Source organism: Mus caroli, chromosome 5, assembly GCF_900094665.2.
Source record: "Mus caroli chromosome 5, CAROLI_EIJ_v1.1, whole genome shotgun sequence".
Classification (NCBI taxonomy): Eukaryota; Metazoa; Chordata; class Mammalia; order Rodentia; family Muridae; genus Mus; species Mus caroli.
This window is the reverse complement of record NC_034574.1, coordinates 96,420,357-96,441,512: the sequence shown is the minus strand read 5'-3', so window position 1 is coordinate 96,441,512 and position 21,156 is coordinate 96,420,357. Positions and strand designations below refer to the sequence as shown.

Sequence of the window (21,156 nt, the reverse complement as noted above, 5' to 3'; positions counted from 1 at the left end):
TATTAATTTTTGTGTAGGTTATAGGTTGTCATATGCCTCTTGTAGACAACGCATGTGGTCCCCTTTCGGTTATTTTTGGGACTTTACGGTTTGCTCTCATTGGAGGGTATTTGCCTGGCAGGGAGTGAATCTGCTGCTCTCTATCCTGACATCATTAAATACAGTTTCCCATACACTCCTTTGCTTCCTCTATGAATGCGATGCGTGGGTGGCTATTTCCACTGTTTTTTAACTCATTCTTGGTACAGTGTGTTAAAATTCTATTTTTAAAAATCTGTTCTTATTTACTTCTGTGTGTACGCATGTGTTGGGGGGGGCGGCTACACATGTCAAGGCATGCATGTGTATGCATGGAGGTCAGACACCAGCCTCATGTGTTAGTCCTTGCCCTCTGCCTGGTTTAAGATGGGATCTTGTGTTGGTCACTGTGTGTGCTGGGGTGGTTGTCCAGTGAACTTCTGGGATATAGGTTTATTATCACAACATCATGCATTCAATCATTTATCTTTTCTGTGCACATTGAAATGTTTCCTTTATCCCAAAACCTCACATACATTTTACTTATTTATTTTATTTACTTGGTGGTGGTAGGGTCTGAACCCAAGGCCTCGTGCATACCAAGTAAGCACTCCACCATGGGACCACACATGCAGTCCTCTATGTAATGTGTATGTTGTTGGGACCCTGACTTAATTTCAGACATATGTGCATTTGTAGATTTAAAAAAATGATTTATTTATTTATTTAACGTATGCGAGTACACTGTTGGGGATTGAATTTTTAGGACCTCTGCTCACTCCAGTCTGCCCTGCTTGCTCAGTCCCTGCTCTCTCTGGCTCAAAGATTTATTTATTATTATATATATGCACATTGTAGCTGACTTCATATGCACCAGAAGAGGAAGTCAGATTTCATTACAGGTAGTTGTGAACCACCATGTGGTTTCTGGGATTTGAACTCATTCAGTGCTCTTACCTGCTGAGCCATCTTGACAGCCCTGTGTTTGTAGATTTTTGTAATGTGAGAGAGTGTGTAACCTGGGGTTAAATGTTTTACCCATTTGTCTCATAGGTTTTCTCCGTATTCTTTGGGTAATGGCTTCAGTGATTCTTAAGATGGTTTTCCAGTTCAGAGTGTGTGGCAGTATGGGCAGGATTTAAGAATACCAAATCCTCACATTCGCGGCAGGGTTGCTAGTTCCTAGCTGTTGCTTTACTGCATGGGAATCTTTGCTTTTCCACTTGGTAAATGTTCAGATGGGAGCTGGTCTGCCAAGTGTGACCTCACAGGACAAGCAGAGCAGAGCAGAGAGCAGAGCAGGTTCTTTCCCCTGGGAGGAGGCAGACAGACTGCCCAGAAGGACACGGGTAGGAGGGGTCCAAAAGGAGCCTCACTGAGAGGGTTGAGGGATCAGTGAGGAGGTTTCTCAATGTTTCTCTTTCTATGGGAAGAATGCTGCTTAGGAGCAACAATGTGGTCAATGCTCGCCCCTTGGAACATCCCCAGGAAGGGGAGCATGTGAAAGGCTGTCTTGTTAAAGACAGAGCCACCAGTCATCACAGACATCCGAGGACTGCCACTGGCTCTCTGCAGCACCAGGCGGCTTGCAGGGACGGCCATCCAGCCAAGGTTCTTAGAACAAAGGGCAAGATTTGGCAGGCTGATTAGGTTTTGTTTTTCAACTTGATACAAATTGGAGTCATCTGGAAAGAGAGAACATCGTCTGAGAAGATGCTTCCATTAGATTGGCCTGTGAGCAAGTCTGTGGGAGACGTTTTTCTTGATTTGGGATTGATGTGGGAGGGCCTACCCAACTCTGTGGGCTGTACCACCCCTGGGCAGAGGTGTTGGGCTGGATTTAAGCAAACTGAATAGACCATGGGAAGCAACAGTGTTTCTCCACCATCCCTGCCCTGACATCCCTCAGTGACGGAGTGTGACGTGGGTGGGTAAGTCAAACCGTCTCCTCCTCAAGATGCTTTTGGTCGCGGTCTTTATCACAGCGATAGAAAGCAAACTAAGAATTCCAAAGATCTAAGTGGGTTGTAGTTGATGCAACCACGAGCAGGCGACTAAAAGCTGGGCCTCATATGACACTCAGAGGCAGGGCCAAAGGGCCAGTGCGACACAGCATGGCTGGAGCTCGGCAAGGTCATGGCGGCAGATGGGAAGGAGGGCACTGTCTTCTGAGCACTGGTTGTTTCTCAGGCAAATATCTAGGATACTGTGAGCTCCGGCGGAATCAGCAACTGATGCAACCATTCCCAAACCATGAAGAAAGGCCGGGGTGTTCCATAAAGCAGCTGACAGTCCTGAGCTATACTTCCCTGATCCCGAGGCCTGCCTGAGCTTGTTTGTAAATCCTGGAAGGGAAGCTCACCTGCCCACTCACCCTTGACCTCCACTGGCAGAGGTCATTTTCTTTGACCCACCGAACTTCTAGAGGGACAGAGATGGAGACTTGAGGGAGGAAGGAAACCCTGGTTTTGTCAGCTCCATCAGCCAAATCCCCACTGGTGACCCATGGGTGACGCGTCACAAGTCCCCTTCACATTCTGAGCTTGCTTCCTCATAGTAAGAAAACAGATGTCCTGTTTGGGTCAGCACGCTTGGGTGCTTTTTGGTTATCTGTACTAAAATCCAAACTGAAATTGGTACATTTTATTGTCTTCGAATTTTCTGCAGGTTAACCTGTAATTTGTCAAACACGTCTCCATTCTAAAAAGGTACCTTGAGCCGGGCGTGGTGGTGCAGGCCTTTAATTCCAGCACTCAGGAGGCAGAGGCAGGTGGATTTATGAGTTCGAGGCCAGCCTGGTCTACAAAGTGAGTTCCAGGACAGCCAGAGCTATACAGAGAAACCCTGTCTCGGGGGAGGAAAAAAAAAAAGGTACCTTGAAGCTGTGCAGTGGTGGCACACACCTTTAGTGCTAGCACTTGGGAGGCAGAGGCAGGCAGGTCTCTGTCAGGCCAGCCTGGTCTACAGAGTGATTTCCAAGACAGCCAGAACCGACCCCCACCCCTCTCAAAAGAAAAGTACCTCAGATGTTTCTGAATTAAATATTACAAACACGTCTCCCGCTGCCAAGTGCCTGTGACTGAAGCTGCTGCTGTAAGCTGCTCTGAGTTTCTTGGCTTTGTCTTACCACATCTTAATACCTGGTTATCTCCAAACTAAAAGCTCAGGCAGGCTCTCTGTGAACAAAGCTGAAACCCACCTTTCCTCGATGTCCACTTCTCCCTTGCTTATCATGACTATTTAGAAGCATCTCTACCAGGCGCATCTACCAGAGATAGATGCAGGTCTCTCACTATGCTGCTTTGGAACTCTGTAGCCTGGGTTGGCCTTAAACCCATGGCAGTCCTGACTTGGTGCGGGGATTACAGGTGTGAGCCTCAATGCCTGGTTCTCATTCTGCAGCACTCGTGACTATACAATGCCACACTGTTAAAATGAACACATTACCTGTACCTGTGAGTGGAATTCACGACATTATTTCCATACAGTGAGTGGCAAGCATTGGTCATATCCTGGCAATCCCCTCCCATCCTCGCCCTGCACCGGAAACTCCTCCCTATCCCCCAGTAATGAAGAGTCTCAAGACTTTTCCTTGTATTTCCACATGTAGGAGAGAACTTGTCTCTCTCTGTTTGAAAGGGGCGTCTCCAGGTACATCCACCCTTCTGACAGTGGCAGATTTCAGTCTTGATAGCTGAATGATAATCCTCTGTGTAAGTACTTAACAAAATCCATGGATCTGCTGAGGGGCACGTGGGCTGGTACTGCAGCACAGCCATTCTGACTCCCAAGAGCTACAGTAAACACCAGTGTACAGGCATTTCTTTTGGTGGTATGGTATAAGCTGGACCACAAGGTAGTCCAAGTGGAGATGTCTGAGGAAGTACCCTACTTCATCTCAATGGCTGCACTAATTTCTCTCCCTACCAACATTGGACACGACTTCCATTTTCTCCACAGGTTTTGTCCTCTCCAGCATTTATTTGGGGACATAATCTACTTCAGTCTTCTAAGATCTTCCTTTATCATGGGGCCTCCTTTCTATGGCAGAGTTGTCTCAGGGAGCAGCTACGTCACTAGCCAGCTGTCACCTGGCCTGTTCTCCCAGATGGACCTTGTGGCACTTGTTTTGTTTTATAAAAATAAGGAGAAGGAATATGTTTGGTGGAGGTGTGGTAAGGTGTGGGAGAAGGGGGTGCCTCTGTGGGCCCATGCTGAGGCATCCCTTCCCCTGAGGGACCAGCTCTATTCTATAGTATAGAATTAAGAGTTTATTCAGGGCATGGGAGGGGGAGCTGACAGGGTAGTAGAGACAGAGAAGGGGAGGGAGATAGAAATAAAGAGAAGGGGAAGAGGAAGAGGAGGAGGAGGAAGAAGAAGCCGCCACTGAAGAAGAAGAAGCCGCCACTGAAGAAGAAGAAGAAGAAGAAGAAGAAGAAGAAGAAGAAGAAGCCGCCACTGAAGCCACCACCGCCTCCAGCCATGGTCTTGTGGAGAGAGGAGGAAGGGAAGAGCCCAAGAGAGGGAAGGGAGGAGGGGCAAGCAGCCTAGACAAAATGGTAAGAGCAGTGATGTCATGTGTGGCCAGGCCTGACTGTGTTTGCTTGCATCTACCCTACATGTGGCCATTCGTGCTCTTTTGAGGATGACCTGGAGAGCTACTTGTCATTCAGAGCAGCCACCAGCCTAGGTTCTTAAAAACGGAGGGAATACAGAGAGAGGCAGGGAGACAGAGAGACACTGCTGGGCTGTTCGCTTCCCAGAACTGGCATATAGTCTAGAATCAATCACTGAACCACTGTAAGCTTTGGCTGATGTTTCCAGTACAAAGTACAGGGCTGCCTTAGGTCAGGACTTGGCATCTGAGTTCCCCAACACATCCATCCCTGGCCCTGTGGACTTCTTAACCTGGCACTTTAACCATTGTGACCCTGCCATTCCATGGGGTGGAGCTGGGGCCGGGATTAGTTTGGCGAACAATCATAAAAACCTTCCAGTTGGACTCAGCCAGAGATCTCAACTCACATCTTCTTCCCAGTTTCCATTTATTTCCTGGCGACATTCTTGCTACATTCTTTCTAGAAACTCTCCTCCAGAGCTGCTCTGGGGTTATGCAGACTTCAAGATGCTAATGGCCCCCAGCTGTGCTGGCTCCCAGCCCTCTGAGGCCCAGGCACCCTCTGACACCAATAAATCTCCCTCCCTTCCTCCCCTCCCTCCCCCCCACCCAACAATGATGGTGTTGGTTACAACTTAACCTATGAATGTGCTTTGGATTAGGAGTCAGGTGAGGATGGTTTTTGTGTCCAGTGGAGCCAATTCTGAGGCAGGGTCACTCCTCAGACCTGTTTCCTGGTAGTGAGGTACTCAAAGGCACCACACGGGATATGTGCTGCTTTCAGAGCCTCATCTCCTCAGGTACAAATCTCAGCATCTTACAAGTACATCTCAGCTGTACTTGTAAGATCAGAAATGGCTCAGGAGTGGAGCAGGCTGGGAGGGGGTGTAGGAGACCTGGGTGTTTGAAAGGGGGCTAGGGGTAGGGGTGCCTGAGTCAGGATTTGGTGAAATCTGCCAGCAAGGTGCTCAGAGAATCACTGTGCCCTTTCTTGGAGCATAAGCCTTGTCCTTCCTGCTCTGAAAAATCAAAAATAAACCCCAGGGAGCAGATAGCTCTGCCTGTGCCTTGGCTGGCTGTGTATTATGAGCATCTGACCGGGAAGCTGGGAGTGAGGTGCCACTCAAAGGTAGGGAAATGCAAGTCAGATCATGACCCCAAGCCAGCCCTATTAATATCCACCAGGGCTTCGTGTGTGCCGTGTCCCACATGGGGAACAGCCGGTAGTCTCTGGCTAACAGCCAGAGGCAGGGGACACTGAGGATGTCTGAATTGGTTGTCTATGGTTTTTTTTTTTTTTTTTTTTTTTTTAAGATTTATTTATTATATGTGAGTACACTGTAGCTGTCCTCAGATACTCCAGAAGAGGGCATTAGATTTTGTTACAGATGGTTGTGAGCCACCATGTGGTTGCTGGGATTTGAACTTGGGGACCTTCAGAAGAGCAATCGGCGCTCTTAACCACTGAGCCATCTCACCAGCCCCGGTTGTCTATGTTTTAAAGTGTAGTTTTATTTACAAAGTGAGATGACACAGGTACAAACGGTATCTGCTAACTCCATGTTCATGAAAAGTATATAAATATATTACAGGAAATTATATAGTAAACATTAGAAATGGATACAGTAAACATTGCTAGTTTGTCTTCTATGCCAATATTACTGTCATTAAAAGCTTAAATACTGGCTTCAAGTATCCCCTCTAAAATAAATCTACTTTATTAAAATACTGGAAAATTTTTGCTATAAACAGGATTTGGTACATTAAAAATAGACTCAGTGTGTCTTTGTAACAACGTCCACTATGATCAAATGCTGTCTCCAGCCCTAAGACCTGCTGGTTCAGTTAGTGAAAAAGGAGTTTTGATGACCATCAGTGGTTGAATTGGCTGTAAAAACACAGCATCTTGACGTCCGTATCTGACGGGAACGCCTGTCCTTCAAGCAGGAGGGACTAAGCTTCACGGTGCTGCTCGCTTGGCCTTGCTGCTCTCAAGAGTGGAGAGCAGGAGTCGGCTGGATGCAGGAAGGAAGGGAGCCTTTGGAGGCTGCTCTGCATCACTGTGGGAGCCCTGGCTGTGCCTTCTGTTCTTCAGCCTGAAGATGAGTCAGGACATAGAGGATGACTTGATAGCAGAAGACATACTGACCCTGTGGGGAGGTGGCAGGAGAGACAGGGAGATTTGAATAACTTAAATTTATTCACAGTAGGTGCTTGAGAAATTTGGACATAAGAACTTTTTGAGTCAGTGTACAGAACTGTGAAGTGCCATAAAAACTATAAACAAGAAAATTGAGAAGAGGAGGGGAAGAGCCAAGGGGTTATGTCGATGATGACCTGGGATTGTATACATTTCCTAAGAAACCCCTTTCTCTCTGATCTTATTTTCTGGTGCTGGGGCCAAACCCAGGGCTGCAGGCTTGCTAGACAAGCGCTCCATTACTGAGCTATACCCCCAATCTCTAAAACCTAGATTTCTCTACACTGACTGAACTCATCTTGTTTTAAAATGTGAAAAAGTTAATAGCCACAAATCTACTAAAACAAACTTCTTAGGTATTTCAGAGCAAAAATATAGAAATAAATTTTAAATGTAATGTTGAAGTATTATTTAAATATGAAATAATTTCCCTTTCAACATTTTTAATATAGAGGTCTAGCTCCTAGAGTGCACGTGGCGGCTCACAGCGGCCTGTAGGTGCAGCTCTAGATCTTAAAGTCAAATCTTTAAAAAAAAAACAAAAACAAAAACAAAAACAAAAACCCACAGTATATTAAATGGAAAGTAATCAAACAAGCATGGCAGGAGCTCGGTTCTCACTGTTGCGCATACATATGTGAACAGGAATCCTGTGCACACCTATGACATTGGCAGCCTACGGAGAGACTGGGATGTTAGCTGCCTCCAGGCTTCCTGCTGCTCATCTGAGTTTCTGTGACAGCTCCTGTTCTCCATTAAAAAAAAATTAAGGTAGTATCTAAAATGATAGTCTGAAATTCTTTTTTTTTTTCTGAACTAGTCTTAATGCTATAGAAGGGTCCTTTATGACAAGAGATGTTGGCTTTATGTTATAACATGGAAGGAAGCCTTCAAAGAGATCACTGGGCAAAGGGTAGTGCCTTCCTCTGCCATCCTGTTACCTGAAGGCTGAGACAAGAAGAGCGCTTGAGCCCAGGTTAGCCTGGGCCATAGCAAGATCATCTCAGAAAGACAGACAGAACGAGAATACAAATTCAAGAGCAACTTTTAAACTATTAGTCTCAGAACAAATCCTCCTCACCTCGGTCTGCACCATGCCGTGCCTTTGAAGCCTCATGCAGCGCACTAGGTCAGAGATGTCGAACTGCCAGGACACAGAGTGGTGCATTAGACACAACCTGGGTGATGTGAAGGCGTTCCCCTGTGGGGTCCTCACCCCTGCCCCTCCTCACGACTCGTCAAACTCTCCAGTATATAATGACTTCCTGAAGTGACTTTTTATGATACAGTTTTTCTAAGAATTAGAGTCTACTATGTTTGAACATCTTTAATACACATTCTCTTCCTCTGAAATTTAGCTAATTTCTTAAACTATAAAAAAATAATGTAAGCAATATTCCTCACACACTAATGTCCAGAATAAAATTCCATTTCCTTTTAATTTAGCTGATACTTGACAGTCTGAGACGAGGGCAGACTGGACTGCTGGGTCTGCCCCACTTCAGTTATCATAGGTTATAGGAGTATCAAGAACTGGGTAGAACTGCATCATCTAAAACCCTTTAAGAGACAGTGGTTTTGGGGCTGGTGAGATGGCTCAGTAGTTAAGAGCACCAACTGCTCTTCTGAAGGTCCTGAGTTCAAATCCCAGCAACCACATGGTGGCTCACAACCATCTGTAACGAAATCCGATGCCCTCTTCTGGAGTATCCGAGGACAGCTACAGTGTATTTACATATAATAAATAAATAAATAAAATCTAAAAAAAAAAAAAGAGACAGTGGTTTTAATCTCTATATCTCTATCTATCTAACTACACACATACATATATATACATACTATATATTGATTATATACAATTATATACAAAAACTATATATATTTAAATACAAGATATTTTGGCAATTAAGGAGGTTTCATAAAAATTTGGATTACAGTCAAAGTAAGATCACACTGTTACTTGCTTTAGTAATATTTAAAAATTAAGAGTAACTACTTAGAGTAATAGATTAGTATTAATTTTCAAACAAAATTACCCATTTCTTATCTATAGGTAACAAGGACAAAGCTCAATATTTTTCTTTTAAAACATGGACTGTCTTTTGGACCTCAGTATTTCCTGTAGTCATGGCAACAGTACTGACAATCTCACAGAGAGGCTTAATGTCTGTACGAGGTGAGAACAACACATTTAGACAGATAGTCACATCGCCCAGCACTCGGCCGTATCTTGTACTTACTTCCAGATCCTGGCTGATTAGCCCTAGGACCACGTCTATGCAAATGAGGGTTCCTGAGCGTCCAATGCCAGCGCTGCAGTGTGTGATGACTGGGCCCGACCTACGGATGTGTCTCATGTAGGAGATGAATGTGAGCAGGTCGTCTGGCTGGGATGGTGTATCGTGGTCTGGCCAGGCAGTGAAATTCAGATGAGAAATATGTCGCACCTCCCCTGTCTGAAAGTGTAAAATGTAGTGAGTTACAATGTCACCTGTCCCTAAGTCAGGTCCTTACAGTATCATTTCCATCTTTCGAATTTGAGTGGTATATTGAATCAGATCAAAAGAAAAAATGGAAGAGATAAAAAGGTATAAACACACGAAGATGGTGGCATATGCCTAATTTCCAGAATTTAGACTGAGAGAGGAGGACGGAGTATTCAAGGCCAGCTTAGGGTAGAGAGCAAGACTGTGGCTAAAACCGACAACAACAGATTGAAAAATACATGGACTGCATCACCACCGCCCAGTCCTAGTGGCTAGGGTTGGTACCCAGGCTTCCGTGGGCTCATTTAAATGATATGTTTGGCAATGTCAGTCTCAGAACCTTTATTCTTTCTTTCCCATTAGAACTCCTCCTCCCCCAGCATCCTCTGTGGTTTTATTATCTGCTTCGTTTTCCTCAAATGCAGCCTCTCAGGCCGTCCTGTGTTGCTGAACACACAGCCTGCATCTCAGAGTCCAGCAACCCTTCCTTTCGGTTTTGTTTTCCCAGCAGCACAACTAACACAGCCCGCCCACGCAGGCAGCAAGCTCCATGGGGGTACTGAATGGCTGTCTGCCTGTTGTTAAAATGCTGGACCTGGGGTCCATGCCAGGGTTTGAGTTCGACTACTCTACTGTGATTCATGATCAGGTCACTTGAGGAACACGGAAGTGCTAAGCTCATCTGAGCAATGGGTAAGCTCGTGTGAGCCAAAACATCACCTGGTGGGACCTAGGAGCATTAATTAAAATGCATTAACTAAAATGTTTAGGTTTCATAAAGGAATAAAAGCTCCGACACTTTGTAAATAATAAGGAAAGTCTCATAACACGTTTATATGCCGCCAATGGAAGTGAATCAGCGTACTGTTTTGTTTTTGTTTTGTTTTGTTTTCCTTCTAGAAAAGCTGAAGAAAGCTCAGGGGTAAAGTGCTTGTCACATAAGCATGGAGTCTGAGCTTGCATCCCCAGCATCCACAGAAAAAGTTGGGCATGGGGACTGCCCTTTAATCCCGTGCTGGGGAGATGGAGGCAGGAGGATTCCTGGGGCAGGAAGGCAGCCGGAGCAGTTCAATCTGGGAGCTCTGTGTTCAGTGACGGAGTCTTTCTCAAGGGAGGCAGAGAGCCACAGAGGAAGGAAGATTCCTACATCAGCCTCTAGTGTACACATGCGCACAGACATACCTACACATCTATGCACACACACAAACACATATACACACAGAGAAGGAAAAACAAAAGAAATGTTGAAGAAAGTTATAAAGATTCAGGAGCAAACATGGCTTTGCATAGCTCATATTTCCAGGAAGGGTGCACCAGGTGAGGGAACGCCACACTGAAGAGACAGACGGCTGGCTCTGGCCTTCAGACAGAGCTAGCATGCACTAGTTTTATCCAGTGTGTCTGGCAAGTGTGTCAATGACAGCTGATATGGCAGAGCTGTGCACACCTGCTAAACATGTAGGCTGCCTTCACCAGATGTGTTCTGATAGCCACAGATTTCTTAAAACAGCTTCAATTAGTCTACTTAAAATTGGACCTTGTAGGTGTTAAAGCAAGTTTCATCAGGTGTGCTGGCACATGCCTTTAATCCCAGCACTTGGCAAGCAGAAGTAGGCCAATCTCGAGTTCAAGGCCAGCCTAGCCTGGTCTACAGATCGCGTTCCAGGACAGCCAGGGCTACACAGGGAAACCTTACCTCCCCCCCCCCCCAAAAAAAAACAACAACAACAATAATAAAAACAACAACAGTAATGTTTCTATGTACACTACAGCTTATAAACTGTTTTGTGCTGTTTATTCCTAAGCACAGACTGATGATCATGTTAGAACCCCATGTTTGTTCTAATACAGCATATACTAGAGGAAACTGTATGAAGGCCACCCTTAAAACTCTCCTGGAAGCTGCGTGTGGTTTTACAGGATCACACACATTCCTGTAATCCCAGTACCCAGGAGACAGAAGCAGGGGGATCAGGATTTCCGGGTTGTGGTTGCTGTATAATGACTTTGAGGCTAGTCTGGGCTATATGAGACCTGGTCTCAAAAATAAAAGACAGTGGGTACCCTGCTTTTGTTGTGGCCTCCCGGAGAGCATGCAGGTCTGCTTTCTGACAAGTGACTGACCTGAATATCCTCCAGGGCCATCACCCGCACGATGAAGCCCTTCAGCTGCTGCATCCTCAGGAGGGCCAGGCGCAGCCTCTCGTTGGCCATGGTGGTTGTGCCCAGGATGCTTGGCCAGTACCGCTGACATTTGATCTTTTCTCCTTCCACCTCCTGCGTCATCATTGCTATCACTGTGGAGTTCTGCTCCCAAACCATCTGCCAAAAATCCCCCACGGTGGTGGGCAACGGCCCCTGGCAGGCAATGTACACGAATTCCTGGGTCCCTACCGGGATCCTGATGAAACTGGCATTGATGTATCCACCTTCATCTCCAAGAGGCACTCTTGTGGTGTCATCTGTGAATGTCCACAGCGAAAGGGCATGTCACCACCATGTATTGTCACCACAAGTTTCACAAGAAGCTGGAGTCAATGACTACAGTGGTTCCTAGGGCCCTCCTTGGGCTCGCCATCATGGGCGTTGATGAAGTGCATTTCAACCAGCAGCAGTCCAGATGATATTTATGGTGTTTGTTACACTCTATCTAAATGTCAGTATGATGGCTTTCTATAAAACTTGGGGTTTACTGACATAGAGTATGTATTATTAGTGTGGTAACATGGAACAAAGTAACTTAACAAACAGTAGACCGGCACAGTAAGGAGAGAAACAAACATAAACATTGTTACTTCTCTGTCAGTATTTAGATACCAGTGACAAGGGTTCTGAATGATGGGACAAACTCTTTCATAGAACAAAAGCTCACTCTGAAGTGACGCTGTCAAAGTGGCTGCTAGGGACATGACTGGCATCTCTAGATCTTGTGGATACGTGAGGAGAATCTTTTATTTTGTCATTTTGTATTATTATTTGAGTGGCTTGTGTGTGTGTGTGGCTGCCACCCACACATGTGGAGGACAGAAGACACCTTAACAGGACTGTCTGTCTCCCCTTGGTGGCAAGTACCTTTCTTTACCTGGCCTCATATTTAGTTTAAATATTTATAAATTTAATAAGTTAGTTGTGGTGGCAACCAAGGATGAACCTTTAAAATTGGGTTTCAAGATTTATTGCTTGGCTTTCATCTTAGTTCAGTTTGCTTCCTAACAATAAATTACTTTGTATTTATAGTTTTCCCAGTTCTGGTTTTAAGATAAAATCTGCATGGTTTTGGCCTCATATAACAACTCCCATCTCCTTCATGCTGAATCCTGATCTACTCCATTTAAAACCTTTCTTAGATTCCTTTCCTTTCTAGAGACGTGGCTTCTCTATGTGGTCTAGGCTGGTCTGGAACTCACTGCACGTACACACTCGATTAGAGCCACACTAGAACTCACAGACACACACAGTTAGACCCACATTGGAACTCTCACACACAGACCCACACTGGAACTCACAGGGAAGGATATTTTTGTATCTGTTCTTCCTGCGGTTTTCCTTTGTCTGTCCAATCAGACACTGATCCAAAGGTTTTAATTCTTGAAGGTTCTACAAGTAACAAAATGGACATAAGGTTAAATTTGTCAACTAAAGCAATAATTTAGTTAAGAGCAATGCTTCTACTGCACCGATTGGGATGTGAGTGCTAACGGACACAGATTTGTAAGCTGCTGCTGAATGAATTTACTGCAAGAACCTTTGACTGGACAGGTCATGATCAGCTGACTAATAGCATTTCTTAACCTATGTTCTAAATTCAGTTTAAAACTGTCTATAATCCTAAAACAAACAAACAAAAACCCTACAAAGGCAAGTCTGGCTTAAGGCAACATCTGGAGTACTTTCTTGACAATATCATGGATAGAGTCACAGACCACGGTGTGTAGTATTGCTGTTGTGGACAGTCCACCGTGCAGATAGTCAATTCCTTCTCCTTTTCATGACTGCTTCTATATATGTGCAAGGCACTGTGGTAAGTGTTGGTGCAATGAGTGCAGAGAACGTGGTGTAAGTGAAGGCACAGTCTATCTCGGGGAACTTTCAGCTCCCAAGAGACAATGTGGAAATAAACAAACATGGGGACATGCCTTTTGGAGATTTAGATGCTGGGGGAGGGTAACAGCTGTGGTTCAGAGGTGCTGGGATGGGGATAACGATGCTTAGCCCCAAACCTTAAAGAAGACACAACCACTTCTACAAAGCCAGACTCAAGGAGAGGAGGCATACACCTCCGGTACTGACTGGTTCCATGGCACCTTCAGAGTGTAAGCACATCGCAGCAGCTCTCAGAGGAGCACCTCCTTTCAGTGGCGAGTGAGCAGTGAAGCTGGGGGTTTGAGAGAAGGGGACAAGGTGACCCCTGAGCCCAGTGGGGCTGCGTTTTTCCTGCAACACAGGAGCAAGGGCAGCAACCTGGCATGCATACCCCAGAGGGCTGTGTCTACCTACAGCAGCTGCTTGTACCAACACACCTCACTGCAGACGCCAGGAAGACTGAACTTTTGACCCTCCTGCATTTACTCCCAAGGGGTGGGAACATAGACATGTGCCATTAGGACCAGACTTTAATTAAAACATTTTTATTTTTACATATGAGGAATACAGAATATCATTAGAAAAATCTGTCAAGTTCTGAGCAGTTAAGATAATCTTGTTAAACTAGAATCATTAAGATCCTCACTGAGAAAATTAATTTATCATTAGTTATGACAAAATGATGCTTTTTAGAGTTGGAAGTTAGCCCTACAGAGTAGTGTTGCAAAGTCTGGTGGTCTGAATGAAAATGGCCCCCATAGGCCCATAGGAAGTGGCACTATCAGGAAATATGGCCCTGTTGGAGTAGGTGTGGTCTTGTTGGAATAAATGTGTCACTGGGGGGGGGGNGGGCTTTGAGGTCTCAAATATTCAAACCACACCCAGTGTTTCAGTGCTTCCTGTTGCCTCCCAATCCAGATGTAGAATTCCCTGCTACATCTCCAGTACCATGTCTGCCTGCACACAGCCATGCTTCCCTCCATGATGATAATGGACTGAACCTCTGAACTGTGAGCCAGTCCCAGTTAAATGTTGTCTCTTTTAAGAGTTGCCGCTGCTGCCGTGCTGTTTCTTCACAGCGATAGAACACTAAGACAGAAAGGAATTGGTATTTTCAAAGAGATGGAATGTGTTCCACCTTGAAGCACATTTCCTAACCGTGAACACATTTTCCATTCAAATAAACACAGGGAGCACTTACCTCCAGCTCCTTAGAAGGGATCCCTTGGTCGAGCAAGCCTTGCAGCGTGCGGATGGTGGCCTGCAGCTGTGTGCCCGTGTACTTGCCAGAGGGAGGGACTCTGACCACCGGCAGGGCTGCCAGCTCCTCATTCGTCAGAAAGGGGGGATCTATCAGAAAGGACCAGATGGCTCTTCAGTTCTCTCCAGAGCTCCCTTGAGCCTCTTCTCACTTCCCACTGTCTCAGGAAAGGGGGCAGCAGCCTGGCTGATGACTGCAGGCCACACAGGTTTTGCTACTACACCGCTACCTCACCCAGCCTTGAAGCAGCTACCTCCCCACTGCTCACAGGTCTGGAAGGCGGGCGACTCCCAGTTGTTTAGCTCTTGAAAGGAACATATGCTCATTTTTGTTTGACTTTACTGACACTGTTTATGTGAGGAAAACCTACCCAGTTCCCCTGTTACTTGGATTCTAAGCACTGGGGAAGACAGAGACATGAGGTCAGAAATCCCACATGTGAGGAGATTGTCATTAGACAAAAGCCTTCCCTTTTCCGTGCCTCCTCTTAAGCCCTCAATGCTGATTCCTGGATCGGGCAGTGTTCTTCCTGCACAGAGTACTTTCCTTGGACTATTTAGGAGCTGTATTACACAGGTACCCTAGAAGAGCCTGGGGTCTGAGTGAGTACCCGCTGTACGGATCATTTACAACACAAGGCAATTGCTTTCCTAGACAATGCCGGAGAATCCTCAAGCAGTTAGGGCATGGTGGTGCTGCAGCTAACTTCCTGCAGGGGGCAGTAAGGCTGAGCGCCATGAGGGATCCAGGGCTGGACAAGATGCCTCAAGGAGTTCAGCGCCTGGTGGGGCATGGTCAGTGGGGATCCAGTCTGCTCATCTGAAATAGGTTAACTCTTTCTGAAGAACAGGACTGCAATTGGAGCAGGAAAGCTAAGTGGAAGAGTGTGCTGCAGGCGTCCGCAGGAGCCTGCAGAAGGACAGAGCGAGCCGGAAAAAGCCAGGCCAGCAGTCAAGGGCAACTTCTCCCTCGCATTTCAGATGTCTCAGCAGCTCTGTGCCCGGCGAGCAGAGCTCCTTATCTCTCACCAGTCCACAGCAGAACAAAGACTTGCAGTTTCCATTTTTAAGTCACAATACTTTGTGCTTTCCCCTAAGCCACCGAGAGCTTTAGGCTCTAGCTATGCAAATAATTTAGTTATGGCCACCAAAGCCGATGTCTACGTGACTTAGACATCGTATATGTGCATATGCCGTGTATGCGTAACACCAAAGAGCATATACATACGGCAATACCATCCATGAATTGTGAAATTATCACTTAGAGCTTTCACCTCCCTACTTGCTGTTTTAAATGCAAGAAGCTGGTCCTAAAATCCTTGCCTTTGCTGGAATCTTCACTGTCTGTTGTCTCCGTTGTCGAGTTTCTGCTTTCCTGTGTGGCGTCCTCTTCGACGGGCTTCTCTTCTTGTGATGCCGCAGTTAAGCTATGCCAACAAACAGACTTGAAATATTTTTGTCTCCAGCATAATTTTAAATATCACGATTCAAGTTATTTGTTTTCTCTATAACTATGATACTGTTACACTGTCTGAGCTGGTGAGGTGACTCAGTCTGAGTCCCGTCAGGTCTGATGTCCCAGTTTCATCCCTGGGACTCACGGCGAAGGTAAAGAACTGTCTTAGTTGCTCTCTGACCAATATACTTGCAATGCAACACGTGTGTCAACATGCATTTCTCTGTCTCTCTCTGTCTCACACACACACACACACACAGTACATAGATACATGGAAAAATTAAACTCTCTTATTTTGAAAAAAAAAATCAAGTTCAGACTGGTATGGTAGCACATGTCTATGCTATTAGCTCCTCTGGTGGCTGAGGCAGGAGGATCAGCTGAAACTTGGAGTTGGACACCAGCCTGGGAAAATAGCAAGAACTTGTGTGGATCCAATCCATAACTCTTAAAATCATGGTAGATGTTAACGTGAAGCGCACAGTAGCAGTTTTAGTTGGAGACAGACTCCAGGTCTCTGAGTCTTAGACTGAAGGAGTCTCTTGGGGATGGTTTTGTGTCAACATGGATGCCATAAGCTTCTCAGCATCTAACCCTTATTCTTTCACTCGTGTGCGTAGGTGTATGAGGGCTGCAAGCACTTGCATGTGCAGAGTCGGGGTCTATGTGCACACGTGTGAGGGGATGCGGATGCATGAACTTGTGTGTGCACGAGCAAGGACCTACAACGGGAACTACTTCTCATGTGTCATCTGCCTTTTTTTTCTTTTCCTAGATGGGGTATCTCAAAATCTTGGAACCTGCCAAACATTCAAGGCTGGCCAGTTACTAACCTCAGGGTCTGCCTGGTTCTACCTCCTCGGTGCTTGGTTGCAAGCACTGAGCATCACTCTCAGCTTTATTTTAATGTGGGTTCTAAGGCTCAAACTCAGGTCACAGAGGAGCAATGGGGTCAAGCAAGATCAACAGAAACCTATGACATCATGGCCCCCGGAACCTTCCTCCGTGAGCGTAATTTATTCCAGATACTTGGTTGTAGCTGTGGAAAGCTAATTCACAGATCATCCTTGGTGAGGTAAGTGGTTAGAAGGGAAGCCGAGGCAGCACATTAGTGTTCAGGCGTAGGTGAGGTAAACAGGACTAGGTTAATCTTGATTCTCACTTTCTGACAGTCGGGAACAGGCAGAGTTGTCTGTCTGAGGTCACCAGTGCACACCATTAAAGCACACACGGATGCTCTCCAAATGTCAAAAGCAGGGCATCGGTTGTTTTTCTATTTATGTGTCTGAGTGTAGTCTGTGTGTCTGGATGGGCACCAGCCTGCTGCTTATGGAGGTCAGAAGACACCAGCAGGTAATTTGGAAGTGTAGATGCATGTGGTTGTGACTGCCTTATCCCCAAGGAACCGACTAGGCTAGGAACCGATTCAGGCTTTGAGCTGAGCCATCCAGACCCCTGTGTTGGTTTTACTGTGGGAATATTTTCCTGCTTCAACTCACTGTGGACTGTATTTCACACTTGCTGAGTTCTGCTTCTGCAAGGTTGTGTGTGTGTGTGTGTGTGTATGCACCTGTGTGTCCACCCTGGAGGGAGAATTATAGGCAGTTATAATCTACACCACATTGGTGCTTGGAACTGAACTTGGGTCTTCTGGAAGAGCAGTGTACAGTCTTAACTGCTGAGCCACCTCTTTACTGTCTATGAGAATTGATTTTGCCTTCCAGGACATACCCTGTGTTTACAGAGACATGTTTTCTGTGGTATTTCACAGTATACCTGGGCCTCTGACTTTATCATTTCTTTTATGCTGTCTTCTGCTGCAAACATGTTGCAATTATTTTGCCACCATGATTCTATAAGAATATTCTCTTATAGGCCCTGGAATAAATTCTTTAAAATCATATTGGTAGGTTGAAGGGTACCACGTTTTTTCATGGTTTTAATGACATTAAAACAAAGTTAAGCATATTCAAGAATCAGTAATGTACAAAAAAGAACCCCGGTGATTTTCACTGTCTTCCTGGGAGACTGCACTTGTTTATTATCCTTTTCTTCCTAGTCTGTCCAACAAGGTATACTCTATTTTTCGGATGTCTGCTGATGAGTAGGTATAAAGTTGTTTTCATTACTTCATTTGACAAAAAGATTATGTGTGTCTATGGAGGCAGAAGAGGAGGTTACTCCCCTAAGTTATGGCAGCTATGAGATGCTGGACGGGTTTGCTGAGAACCAAGCCCAGGTTCTCTGGAAAAGCCCCCCAGTGTTCTTAACTGCTGAGCCATCTCTCTAACTCCTCATGACTTTATTAACAATATGTTTTTTTCTTTTCTAGTTTAGTGAAAATTCTAATACTGTCTTTTTAGAAAAATACAAATAACCTCATCAGATATAAAATTTATGTTGAATTATTTACTAAACTATAAATATGTGTATATATATATACATGTAAAATGTTTTTTGACATATTAAAAAAATCTTATTTAAGCTAGAAACTATATGCTGGAACTTGTTCTGTAGATCAGGTTGGCCTTGAACTCACAGAGATCCACCAGCCTCTGGAGTGCAGGGAAAAAGGTGTGTGCTACCACTGGCTCGCCAGGTGCCACAAACTCTTTTCTTTCTTCTTCTTCTTTTTTAATAATAATAATAATAATAATTTTTTATGTGCTTGGTCTTTTGCTTGTGTGTATGTCTGTGATGAGCGTGTCAGATCCTCCTAGAACTGGAGTTACAGACATGTGTGAGCTGCTGTGTGGTTGCTGGAAACTGAACCAGGATCTTCTGGAAGAGCAGCCAGTGCCCTTAATATCAGAGCCATCTCTCCAGCCTCTGGAAACTATTTTCAAAGAGAGAATTGTTTTGTGGTGTTTAAAGGAATTTAGATCAAGTGTGGTGGTGAATGCCTTTAATCTAATACAAGGGAGGCAGAGAATGGCAGATCTCCATGAGTTTAAGTCAAGCCTGGTCTACATAACAAGTTCCAGGTTAGCTGGGGCTTACACAGTGAGACCTTTTCTTAAAAGCATGATAAAAAATAAAAAATAACTTCCTAACATCCTTGGTTTCATATTATTTGAAATAGTTTTATTACATTTAACTATTTAATGTGTATTTGCACACATGCCACAGTTCACAAACATGTGGGTCCTAGGGACTGAACTTGGGTCATCAGGCTTTGGGGCAAGCCCCTTTATTCACTGAGCCATCTTGCTGACCCTGGCTTCATTTTCTTAGAAATTAAAACATAAAAATTTGAAAGTACAGAAAAACAGGCAAAAGTTAAACCAAACCAACCCAAAAATCCACCCATAATCTTAGCAGAAAAATCACCATTTCTGGTACACTTTCTTTTAGACCCATTTGTTTCTTTCTTGTTGATTTTTGTTTTGTCTTTTTGAGCAACAGGTATAGTATAAAGATGTCAAGAGAATATGCCTGGAACACATCTTAGAAAATAATATTCAGGTTGGGTGTGGTGGCACACACCTTGAATCCCAGCATTCCGGGAGACAGAGGTAGATCTTTGCTAGTTTGAGGCCAACCTGGTCTACACAGTAAGTTCTAGGCCAATCAGAACTATGTCTTGTCTCAAATAACAACAACAGGACTTATCTATATTTAACCATCACTCCATAATTTAATTAACGTTTTATTGGAAACAAAAATAATCATTGCGCAAGATAAAAGGACAGAGCGTCTTGCACGTGCTTTACCTTGCAAGGTCTATTTTTCCTTCTCCGCCGCTCACTGACTATGATGAAGAGAAATAAAAATCAGATTAGTTCACTATACCAAAGCCAATCTCATAAAGCTTAAGTTTTTCTGCGAGTTACTTTTATGTTGTTACTGTTATTATTCTCATATTACTCATGCCATTCAATTACCATACTACACAGAGTGCCTGAGACATCTGCAGTGGCCTGGGAATTTTGTCGGTTAATAGTAATTACTTTCTCTGCTTACCTTTAGTTAAATGTATGATTTCTGCCGCCTTGTGAGCTCTTATTTTCCCCACCCTTCCCCAGCTCACCCCCCGTTTTGGCCCTGATCACTAGAGAGAGAGAAAGATGGATAGGAGGGGAGAGAGGTCCCTGACCCTAACTTCTTTCCTCTTGTTAATTCTTTGAGCCCCAACTACTAACAAACCTCAAACAGCAACCCCACCTCTTGTACTGGAGCCCTTGCATTTATATAACCTCTGAAAAGTTCCCAGAATTCCAAATATCACACAATCGCAGAAGCTGTCTGCAGCTGGCAAAACCACACCTCTGTAGAGCACGAGGCCAACCATAGTCAGCTACTTTTTCTTTATACTTTTTCACATCCTTTGTATAGTTTCAATTTATGTAATACAGGTCTCGACCTTTTTAAAAATGTGTTAATAACAGGTAAGAGAGATCAGAGGTGTGGTAAGGTAGATAGATCTCAGGTGTGGTAAGAGTAGAGGTGTGGGCCTCCTGATCAATACAACTGGGGGCTTAAAGAAGAGGCACAGATGCCAGGCAGGAGCTAATATAGAGGGAAGGCCAAGAACAGGAGAAGACAAGCGTGGACAGAATTATTAAAAAGGAATTTTATATTGATAGTTACATTTAAAGTGATTTTTATAATGAAAATATATCCTAAAAACCAATATAATTAAGTTTTCTGACATAAATGACTGTTATCATGGGTCATTATAATGAAGAATCTACATTATATGCTTTTAAGAGAAAATACATTTTAGAGGGCAATTTTTAAGATGGCAAGCAAAGCTTTAATTTACTTGTAGCTAAAAGGGACATTTAGAATATCCCTATTAAACGTCAGTTTCAAAATATTGTAGTGAACATACAATTACATTGTTAAGACTGGCATGAGTCATGCACCCCTCAAAGAGCTGTGGTATAACTACTATTACTAAGATCGTATAAAGGAACATCTTAAACCCTCAAGAAAATGGTGTATTTTGAGATAGTCAATGTTCATATAATTCTTATGCATTAAGAAATGATCAGAGCTGGGCGTGGTGGCGCACGCCTTTAATCCCAGCACT

At 44.5% G+C, this 21,156-nt stretch overlaps 1 protein-coding gene across 1 annotated transcript in view; it reads right to left on the bottom strand.

Moving 5' to 3' along the window:
- Positions 1 to 6,121: 6,121 nt before the first annotated feature.
- Positions 6,122 to 21,156, bottom strand: part of Ptpn13 (protein tyrosine phosphatase non-receptor type 13) — a 176,285-nt gene continuing 161,250 nt past the window's right edge. Inside the window, exons 41-48 of the mRNA XM_021162112.2 lie at positions 19,835 to 19,872; positions 15,989 to 16,092; positions 14,607 to 14,755; positions 12,829 to 12,919; positions 11,447 to 11,784; positions 9,077 to 9,292; positions 7,918 to 7,980; positions 6,122 to 6,786 (exon numbers count right to left, since the gene is read on the bottom strand). Coding sequence (XP_021017771.1) covers positions 6,694 to 6,786; positions 7,918 to 7,980; positions 9,077 to 9,292; positions 11,447 to 11,784; positions 12,829 to 12,919; positions 14,607 to 14,755; positions 15,989 to 16,092; positions 19,835 to 19,872 — 1,092 coding nt within the window. The 3' untranslated portion in view covers positions 6,122 to 6,693. The remainder of the gene's footprint in view (positions 6,787 to 7,917; positions 7,981 to 9,076; positions 9,293 to 11,446; positions 11,785 to 12,828; positions 12,920 to 14,606; positions 14,756 to 15,988; positions 16,093 to 19,834; positions 19,873 to 21,156) is intronic.